This window comes from Channa argus, chromosome 7 (genome assembly GCF_033026475.1).
Source record: "Channa argus isolate prfri chromosome 7, Channa argus male v1.0, whole genome shotgun sequence".
Taxonomy (NCBI): domain Eukaryota; kingdom Metazoa; phylum Chordata; class Actinopteri; order Anabantiformes; family Channidae; genus Channa; species Channa argus.
In genome coordinates this window covers 24,950,965-24,961,177 of record NC_090203.1, presented here as the reverse complement: position 1 = coordinate 24,961,177, position 10,213 = coordinate 24,950,965, and the positions used below count along the sequence as shown (strand labels likewise).

Genomic DNA, 10,213 nt, shown 5'->3' with positions numbered 1-10,213 from the left:
ATATTGTATTTAATGTCTGTCATTTATGCCTTTTTTTGGTTTGATTTGTTTGTGATTCTTGTCAAAATCTTATTTTTCTTTTATGTTGTAACATAGTTTGTAACTTGGTCATTGTAGCCCTCACTCTTGAACACCTTGTCAAAAGTACAAGCCAAAAAAGTCGCACGTGTTGCCCGTTTTGTTATTTGTGGAGCAGGACTTAACCCAAGGATTTTTATTAAATTTTGATGTACTGTATGTATTATGTGTTATGAGCCATATGTGTAGCTGGAAAATATCCTGATAATCTTCAGTCCTTATCTCTTATCTCTTTTATCAGTGACTCAAGGACTTGTAACTTACTTTACCTAAGTCCAATCAAGTGAAAGAAACCCATAGATGTAGTCTCAAATTTCTTTATATGTTCATTTTTACCAAATGATTTGCCTGTTGGGTGGTGTTGCCTTTAAAACATATTTACTTTGAAGTCCTTGGACACTACCTGTGATTACGGCCCAAACAAAAAAACTTGACTTCCCTACATTACCAAATCACTTTGTTGTTGAGGATCCTAAGCTAGACTTTATTAGAAGTTGTGTATGTACAATGATCTCAAATGGGACCTGAGCGAACCCTTTTGGTCTTTCATCCAGTTTGTATTTAATATAAAGTACTGATTTCAACGGTACAAAGACACAGTTTCTATTGGTATGTTGTGCTTCTATTGTGAGCTGTTTCCTCGGGAAGGATTACAGACGAGGCGCCTTGATGGCTTTGGCTTGATTTCATTCAGCCTACAGCCAGTGGCAGAATGAGCTTGTTGCTGCAGTAAGAGATTATGAAAAAGTGATTTACACATGGATTCCCCATTTTTAGTAGCTTTGCTTGTAACACTGCTATTGGCTAATAGAACAAACAATGCAAAGCTGCTGCTGTTTTTTTTTTTTTTTATGTCCATGCATCACAGAACCCGCCACCCACTGGGACACAGTATCACTCGCTGCGTGTACTGTAACCACAATGCACAAATCTGGAAGAATACAGCTGCAATGTTTCAATAGTGTATGTGTGTGTGTATGTTGCACCTATACACATACACACACAAATAACTGTATCACTGAATCTTTTCAAAGAGTAATTTTACATCTTGGGAATTTGCACCAGGCACAGTAGCCTTGATCCCCACCCAGCTGAAGTTTATCAGGCACAGACGTAAGGGCCCAATAGGTTATGGGGCCCCAAGGCCAGAGTTGTAATTACTGTACATACTGTATTTGTTTTTTTTAAAGAATCTTAGTGAAAGAAAATGTATAAATATATTCACAAAAACAAATGTAAAATACCCACAAATAGTCAAAATGACCAAAAAGGAATTGTGGAGGCCCTTTTTCTACGGGTACCCAAGGAGCCATTTTTTCTTAATCTGTCCAGGTAGACATACTAATCCCATGTCGGAGTACAGTGCTGAAGTGAGGATGGGGTTATCCTCTCCTAAGACAAAGAAAAAGCAGTGGAGGGTAAAACAGGCAGCACACGTCTGTTCAAAGTGAAAAAGACAAAACTGAAAGTGTACAGGAGCTTTACCAGCTCAGTTGAGGCAGCACTTTGAATTAAATGCTGTTCACTATGATTGTTCAGCATGTTAGAAGAGTAAAGCAAATTGCACTAAACACAAATTACAGCGCAGCAGTTTGATAAAAAAATGGTTACGTGGGAGTTGTTGCTCTCAATTGTCTTCATAAATAAATAGTTTGTGTAATGATTCAGTCTGAACTAAAATGGCAGACTAAAAAGTGTTATTCCCATCCCTAAAAATACCCCACAAATGTCCATGCTCAGTTTCGTAAGTCATTTCATCAAAATGACTTACACCCGGTGGTGGAGTGGTCAGCACAAATAAAGGGTCCCCGGATCAAAGCTGCCGGCCAGTGGCGGTGATGCGTGGGTTTCCTCTGGGTACTTCAGGTTCTTCACACAGTATAAAGACACGCATGTTACCCTAAATTGTGACTCCCAATCGCCCGTAGCTGTAAATGTGAGTGTGAATGGATGTCTGTGTGTGTGTCTTTCTGTGTTGACCTTGAGATAGACTGGTGACCTGTCCAGCGAGTACCCTGCCTCTCACCCAATGACAGATTAGGATTAGGTTCCTGCCCCCAGGTTGTTACCAGGTCTAGGACTGGTAACAAAGTACATCATCAAGAAACTAAAATATATTCATTTTTTGATTTGGTCTATTTTCTTTCATCTTTGTCTTATTGTTTATGAGATGGTGGAAACCATTCTCACACAATGATAGAGGACCTTTCAAAGACACTACTTGACAGCAGTCTCGTTTTTGAGATTGTATCTTCCACTGAGCAAAAAGCAACATGGCACCGCTTCCATGAAGGGTCCCCCCTACCCACAGCAACTCTCACCACAGGTGGGTATTAGATGGCATAATCTGGTCACGCTCCATTAGCTCGCCATGGGTCTCACTGTGTGTAATCTGGTCATGTCTTGTAAGGTTCAGTTGATTCTCCCTCAGTGTAATTTGGGATTATGTCTGTAAAGCTCCTGTGGTGGGGATCAGAGGCGGATAAATGCCTGTGACTTTTCTCTGCTCTCTTCTCAACCATTCAGCCATGTGTTTACTTGGCCAATAAAGTCCAGGAGCGCACTTGTCATCTGATCACACAGACATTTTCAACCCTTTACAGTTGTGTGTTTCATTTCTCTTCCTGACACACACAGGTATTTTGTCTCTTGCACAGGAGACTTGGCTTCGGGAATTCTACCTATTATTTCACATAGCATCTGAAATGGGAAGTTTTCAATTCAATTTCCAAATCACAACTTTTAACAGTGTGTACAGTGACATCCTCTGTCCTTAGACCCTCCCATGTTTGTGTGAGATTGTGGACTCTTTACAGGCATCTAGGCACTGGCCAAACATTTGTAGTCATGCTGACAGTGCACAAATTCTACATGCACAAGACAAGAAAACTAGACACTTGTTTCATGAGTAAAACATACTTATTATTAGTTATTTTTAACATTCTTAGCAATTTCACATTCTGTTTTATTTAATTGTTCAGTCAAACACAACAAACTTAAGAGCCCCTTTTCTTTTTCTTGCTCCTCAGCTCACATGTCAAATTGGGGTTCAGTGCCTTGCTCAAAGACACTTCAACATGTGACCACAGAAGCCAATCACAACAGCCAGAGATCGAACCAACAACTGTGGGATTGGTGGATGACGGCTCTACCTCCTGCGCCGCAGTCGCCCCTTTAATCTTTGTCTCCATCCCACACCGCTTCTTCCCTATAGAGCTTTGCCACTGCTGGGGTCAGGGTGGGGAGGATGGGTGGAATAATCTGATTGACTATCATATTGCTGAGTCATCACGTCTGGCTTCAACCCCAATCTCTGACGGCGTTCGTAGATTAGTTACACGGTGAATTGTCAATTACCACCACCTCTGCTGAGTGAGCTGGTTTACTGAGCACAAATCCAACCACGCAACAGTTCACAGCACAAAAAAGATACTGCTATTGTGATGCCACATTATCCAACAAGTCCGGTGACTTTAACGCCTAAAGACAGTTGTACCTACACTGTGAAACCCATCAGGGATTTGTTTGTTGAAATTGCACCCCCTTGACAAAATGGCAGTTGCTGATCCTTACAAATGGTCCAAAATGGCACCAGTATCACACTTGTTTTTGGCTTTAAACACTCAAATATGCATTTTGTAAATGTGCAAACAAAGCAGTTTGGTTAGGGTAAGGCACAAAAACTTTAGTGGTAGGTTAGGGTTATGCACCAAATAAAGATGTTAGGGTTAATAAAGACATGGTCTGCCTTAAAATTCACTACTTCCCTAAAGTGCATCATGTGACACCTGACATGATGGTAAGCAAGTATTGATTTCTTATGACTGTTGCAACAACACTGGACTCATATCCTAGTCTCCTGTATGAAATTACCGTGTTTTGTGAAGGAGGAGAGTCGGTGTTATCTGTGATCTGATCCAGATTGCTTTTAGATGAGTTCAGCCAGTATAGATTGTGTGTGTGTGTGTGTGTGTGTGTGTGTGTGTGTGCATCTACATGTACCACAGTTCCCTCCCGACGTCCAGTTTCCTGTACCATCTTGACCTACTCACAGTCTCTATTACTCACCTCTTCTAGTATCCATTTCATGGAAGATTTCCCTCTCATTCTCATTCTCATTGTCATTCTCACTCTCTGGTCATCAGCATGATTTGTTTCACCTCTTACCTTTATATTCTCTGCTCTCTCTCAGTACCTCTGTCAGATTGTCAGCTGATGTGTGTTTTATCGTGGAAACTAGATTCTAGGACGCTGAATGTTTGGATTATGGACTGATTCTTAGATTATGGACTTCATTGCTTAGGCTTGAATAGAGGATTTTGGATGTTCGATTCTGTAATTGCTTTCCATTTCTCTGATAGCCTGCTCTAACCTGCCTGTATCTTTCCCAATAATATGTATCATAATCCTGGGCTCTCATCCCAAGCCTCTTCCCTTCCCTGAATCCAGGCTGGTCCTCTTCCTCCCAGATCTCTTGAAGTCCCACTTCTCCTCTACCTTTACCATATGCTAAAAACTAGACTATAAAGTCAAAAGAACACTACATATAAATGTGCAAATCATTTTATGAAAAGCATGAGTCAGGGAATAGATAAAAGAAAAATTCTGACTCACCGACTAGCTTTTGGAATGTATTTAAATCCATCTCTAAGAAATAAAAAAGAACATGGCACAGAGCAGGTTGTCCTGAAAAATTGAGTGACTAAGGAAGATGGAAATTAGTGAAGGAGACCATCAAGAAACCTACACTTGCTGACCACTAGGTTCACCTTTAGGTATACAATCCAATACAGAAGCTCTGTAATGAATTTTACTTTTACAATGTTATAATTTCACAGTTTTTAAGTTGAAACTGTCAGAAAGGTTATAATTCTACTGTTTATTACTGAGGTCAAAGTGGATAGAGGAGTCGATGCACCTCAGTACGACTCCACTACCCAATTTGGTCTCAATAATAAAACGTGTACCTAATAAAGTGGCCAGTGATGCTCTCTGCAAGAGCACCTATCCTCACAGGCACAATGCTTGAAATACTCTCAAATTGTGAATCTATACTGATTTGAAGTAGATGAATACTTTTGCATATTTTTTTAAAGTTTAGAAGACTTTTAGAAATCTTTTTAGATAATCTGTGTCAAAAAAGAAACAAATTAAATGGACTATTATTCACCAATGTAAAAAAATAAAAAATAATAATGCTTCAGAATATTTTATATGAAGATTTATTATAGAGACTATACCTACAGTATATGTGTTAATAGTAGTCCTCTTCCACCACATAATGCAAGCTCAACCTGACCCAAATCTATCTGCCTATTTTGCTTTTCCATCAGAAAAAAGTGTATAAAGTGACCGGTACTTTCATTTTTCTGGCATCACCTCTGTCAGGGATTCCCATCTACCATACTATGAGGTGAAAAGAAAGCGCAGCAGACTGATTGGTCTGAGAGAAGCATTTCTACAGTCGTGTTGTCACATAAACCAAACTCTGAAGAAGTATTTCCCAAACTCTCCACTTATTTTAGCTTTTTTTTTTTCAGACCAAGTGGTATCATATTTGCAGCGTAAACAAAGCATCTTATACATAAAGTGAATATAGTTGAGATGCACTGAGCCAGTACCTCAGTACGGTAGAAAAGCGCTATAGGTGGGATACAAGTATGACCAAATTTAGTAATCTAAGGCCCATGTGGGTTACACGCTACAGTATTTAAGTAAATTGTAAGACATATCCCATTATGGAAAAATGTGTTGTTCGCCTTGGTCTAATACGTATTCCACATAAATGTTGAAAACAAAAAGGGGCAGATGGTTCTTGAACACATAAAACTGATGCATAATCCATACTCGTGAGTTGCTAAAAAGACTCTAAATGGGACTATATGAGCAGTCCATGGGGCCACTTTCTGGTGTTTTTTTAGGTAGTATGTTATAGTTTATCTGTCAGGCTTGCAGACCCACACAAGTGTTTTTTGATTGTTTAGAACAATACACCCACATGCTGCCACACCCTCAAGATCCTGAGATTCATCTTATGTGAGGTGCAGAAAGCTTATAGGAGGGCAGTTGATGTCCAATAAGCACCAAATCTGGAAACCCACGTAGTCCTGAGAGGACATGTGAGCTTACACATGCATTGCATGTAAGTACTGCCCCTGTCAAAGAGAACATGCCCATAAACACTGCCTTATATAAACAGCATCATAAAGTTTGAATTTTATAATGACTAATATCTAAAGAACTAAGCCGAGCAAAGCAAAGGATAGCAGAGCAGAGTTTATTCATTTCAAGTCTAATGTTAGTTCTAGTCCCTAATCATATTGTACATTGTTGTGAGGGAGCCATATGGACCCTAGTGCTGGCCACCTTGGCTCAATCAATGGTCCATACACTTTAAGTGAAAACACAAAGGACATGGAGGCCATGGATGATTGCTCACCCATCACGAAGCTTTGCCAAAAAGGTATTAAACTTTTTTCTGTTGAGACTTGTTGACAGGATTCTAAATTTGGTGCAGATTCTGTTCTTGGATTTGGGTTTGTGGGCCGTTTCTAAAAGTAAAGACGCTATACAGTGCTTTTATTTATTATAAATGGTAATTGTAGTATAAAGTGACCATAGAATACCTAAACCAGCAGTGTGAAAAACTAATCACCCTCTGAACTTAATAGCTAATTTAAGTCTAGAATTTAACTACACCTCTCCAGAACTTTAATTTTGTTCTTTTTGAGCCATTCTGAGGTCAACTTACTCTTATGTACAGGGTCACTGTCTTCCTGCGAAAGCCTGTTGTAGTTGTGCTCCAACATACGGATGACCTGATGTTCTCCTTCTTGATTCCCCAGCAGAATTCATGTGTCCTTCAATTATGGCAAGTCACCCTGCCTCTGACATGGCAAAGCCTCCCCACACCATCCCACCACAATACGTATGCATTGGTATGATATTCTTTTAATGGATTTCAGTTTTTGATTTACAGCAGCTGAACCAGGAGAGTTCAACTTGTCACTCATCAGTCCAGAAAAGATTCTATAGAATGATTAGTTCTGTTGTATGTAATTTTTTTTAAAATTAGACAGTTCCATACCGTATTTGAATGTAAATGGCACAGTCTGACTGACCTTTTCCCAGAACTTTAGAAATAGCTTTTTTTTGTAATGCCCTCTGAATGCATTTCCAGCAACTAATTGGTCTTACATTGCATTGTGTACTCAAATAAATACAATTAGCATTTCAAACTTGTAATTTGTGTTTGCTCAGATTACCTTTGTTTTATACTGGAGTTAGTTTAAAGATCTGACACCTAAGAAATCCGGTGGAAGTCTCTTACTTCTGCACAGCACTGTACATTCTAAAAAGTTTAAAAAAAGAGAAATAAAGCTCATATAAATTCTTACACATATTTGATTGCAAACTTGATTAGGCTTTCCAGAGAAGTGCAATGTAGTTGAAATTACATACGTTTACATAAGGAGAATATGTGTTTGTAACATAATTGGCAAGTTGCAAATACATTCATACTGAACATATCAATTTTGTCCAGTTTTGTATGGATTTTTTCCAGTTTGAGTGACTACAGCATTATTAAAGTATTTCATGGTTGTGTTTAGGTAGTTACTGGAGCTGGTTAGAGGAAAATTGAGAGTAACACAGGAAAATCGAACAGTCATTTTACACAAAATGTGTTTGTTCAGTTTGAAACAAATCCACGATTTTTATCTAACCCTAACATCAGTTTTCTTGCCCGAACCCAACCAGACACAGGACACCAGAGACAGGTTTGGTTTCAGTCGTTCAAGAAGGAGACAGATTCCGTAAAGGTTATGAATAGGTTTTATTTCGTTTAAATGTGCGCATCAATTCAAAGGGTAAACTGTGTGCACCCCTTTTTGTCTTCACAAGTTCAAAATTAGTTACGTGTATTTTGTTTTTTATTACATCTTTTTTTTTTTCCTTTTTTAAAACCATTTACACACAATTGCTCAGGACTGGAATCTAGCAGTCTATCAGAAATCAGGGGTATAGAATGATAAGCATTTTCAGCAGTCGTACTTCCTTCCTGTGTGTGTGCACCATACAAGTACATTCGTTCTAACCTGTTATTATCATTACTCTTCTTACATGTGAAGTAAAAATATCTTTCTTTAAATAGGATTTGTTTAACATGATAAAAATAGTCTTTTTTTTTTTTTTTAGTTTCTCCAAAACATTATGTCACTGATGCTTTACCAGAATGCTATGCCCCTGTTGGAGAACACACTACTAACTGGTGTGATTCTGCTTCATGGAGAATGGGTGCACCCTGCGCTCTCAGGTGTATGTATGTGTTTCTCAGTGTATGGCAGCTCGGTCTAGTGTCTAGGAAAGCATCCTAAAATACTGGCGTGGAGTACCACCTCTGTGCCATGGATGACACTCATCACGGTGCGTTTTGTGTTGATAAAAATCATTACAAAAATTTGGATTCTCTTCATACAAAAACACTTTTTTTTTTTTTTCATAGAAATTGCATTTGCACAAGTAAATGTGGAGCTCTGCTGCCAAAGAAAGAAAAGGAAAGAAAGCCACAGGAGTACAAAATTAAACTGGAGACTTGACACTGAACAAGTGGAAAAAAATGTGTATACCCATAGAGAATCGAAGAGAGGTGTATTTACTGCAGTAGCGAAAATCCAGTCTGTAGAGATATAAATAAGGAATTTCATAAATAAAACAAGAAATACTAAGAATAAATAGAGTTTGTGTGTCGTGTAATTGCTGTGGACTTTGTGAGTCATGCCCATGCTGTTCCAAGGTTCCTCCTTATTGACGTTAAGGGTGTGTTCCTCCATAGAATACTTTCTAAGTGACTACTGGTTGATACATGGACATCAATAGCTCACTATATTGCTCCTATTCCTGCATTCTCTGCTTGAATTTAACCATAATCTGCCTCTAAAAATAACCCCCTCCCCCATTACAATAAAGACTAAAAGTGTTAGTATTCTGAAACACAAATAAATGTTATCGCTTATTGCCTGATGGATGTTATACAGTATATCCATTTCTGGTGTCGATCTATCTTGCGAGACTAAGCAATGTCTCTCTGTACATTTTTGGGAGCAGCTAAGCTCACCATCGGATTCAGGGCTTTGGGTTTAATATAGATGAGAGCCCGCGTGGTCATTCTATTCACAACCTTTGAATAACAACAACTACAACAAAAAACAATCCTATGCAAACTTTTGTGCCCATTCCCCTCAGCTAGTATCACTATATTCACCCAAAATTATGGGGATGAGCTTGATGCTGCTCGACCAGCCTCTTTAGAGCTGTGCAGTAAAAGACTGACTGAGCAGCACCCGGAGATGACAGGTCCGATTCTTTTTTTTTTTCTTTTTCTTTTTTTTTTTAAGGGACCACCTCTTTCCCACCCCAATTTTATTTCTCGACACCTGGGTTTTTGAAAAACCTGGCACCTGTAGTTGTAGTAGTACCACCATGCCAAGGTGGTAAGAGTAATGAGGTAACTCGCTGAAATTTCACCCAGGTTCAAGTTATTTCCACAGGAAATATTGTTGAATCTCTTCTCCCCAGCTAATTACAACAAAACAGCAATGACATTTTTATTATGCTCTCGGCTCTACCTTTGAAATAACTCAACTGTCAACCATTACAACCCACGGAATCCCCAAATCCCCCACCATCACACACACCCCTTCACCATTTACCCTGACCCCTTTCCCCAGTGTCTCTGCACAGCTCCTCTCTGCAACAGAGAGGGTGAGAAAGTGATTGGGTTTCCCATTTTAGGCCATGGTCTCTTTCCCTGGCAGTCTGCGGTCGTTGAAGGTGTGCATGTTGATGACCTCCTCCGTTTTCACCATGACGGGTGGCTGGGGCTTGTGTTTGAGCCGGCGCTGGCACTTGAGGGAAACCCGCAGCTCGTCCACCATGGCGCTGCAGAAGGACCTCTGCAGAGGGAAATGGGGGGAAAAAAAGGAGAATAGGAAAGGTTTCAGACTGCTTCTCCTGTCCAAATGTTATGGGCAAGAGAACAAGCCTGTTCTCCCCATAGGCTGCCTCATTTTGTAGCCTCCCCCTATTACCACCCACCAAACCTCTGCTCCAAACTGCCTCGGGGGAAAACTGTGAA

General features: G+C 39.6%; 1 protein-coding gene across 4 annotated transcripts in view; it reads right to left on the bottom strand.

The window, feature by feature from the left end:
- Positions 1-7,893: 7,893 nt before the first annotated feature.
- Positions 7,894-10,213, bottom strand: part of grik2 (glutamate receptor, ionotropic, kainate 2) — a 257,673-nt gene continuing 255,353 nt past the window's right edge. For all 4 annotated transcript variants that reach the window (XM_067510929.1, XM_067510928.1, XM_067510932.1 and 1 more), the window contains one exon: positions 7,894-10,031. In XM_067510929.1, the coding sequence (XP_067367030.1) occupies positions 9,778-10,031 (254 nt within the window). In that variant the 3' untranslated portion in view covers positions 7,894-9,777. The remainder of the gene's footprint in view (positions 10,032-10,213) is intronic.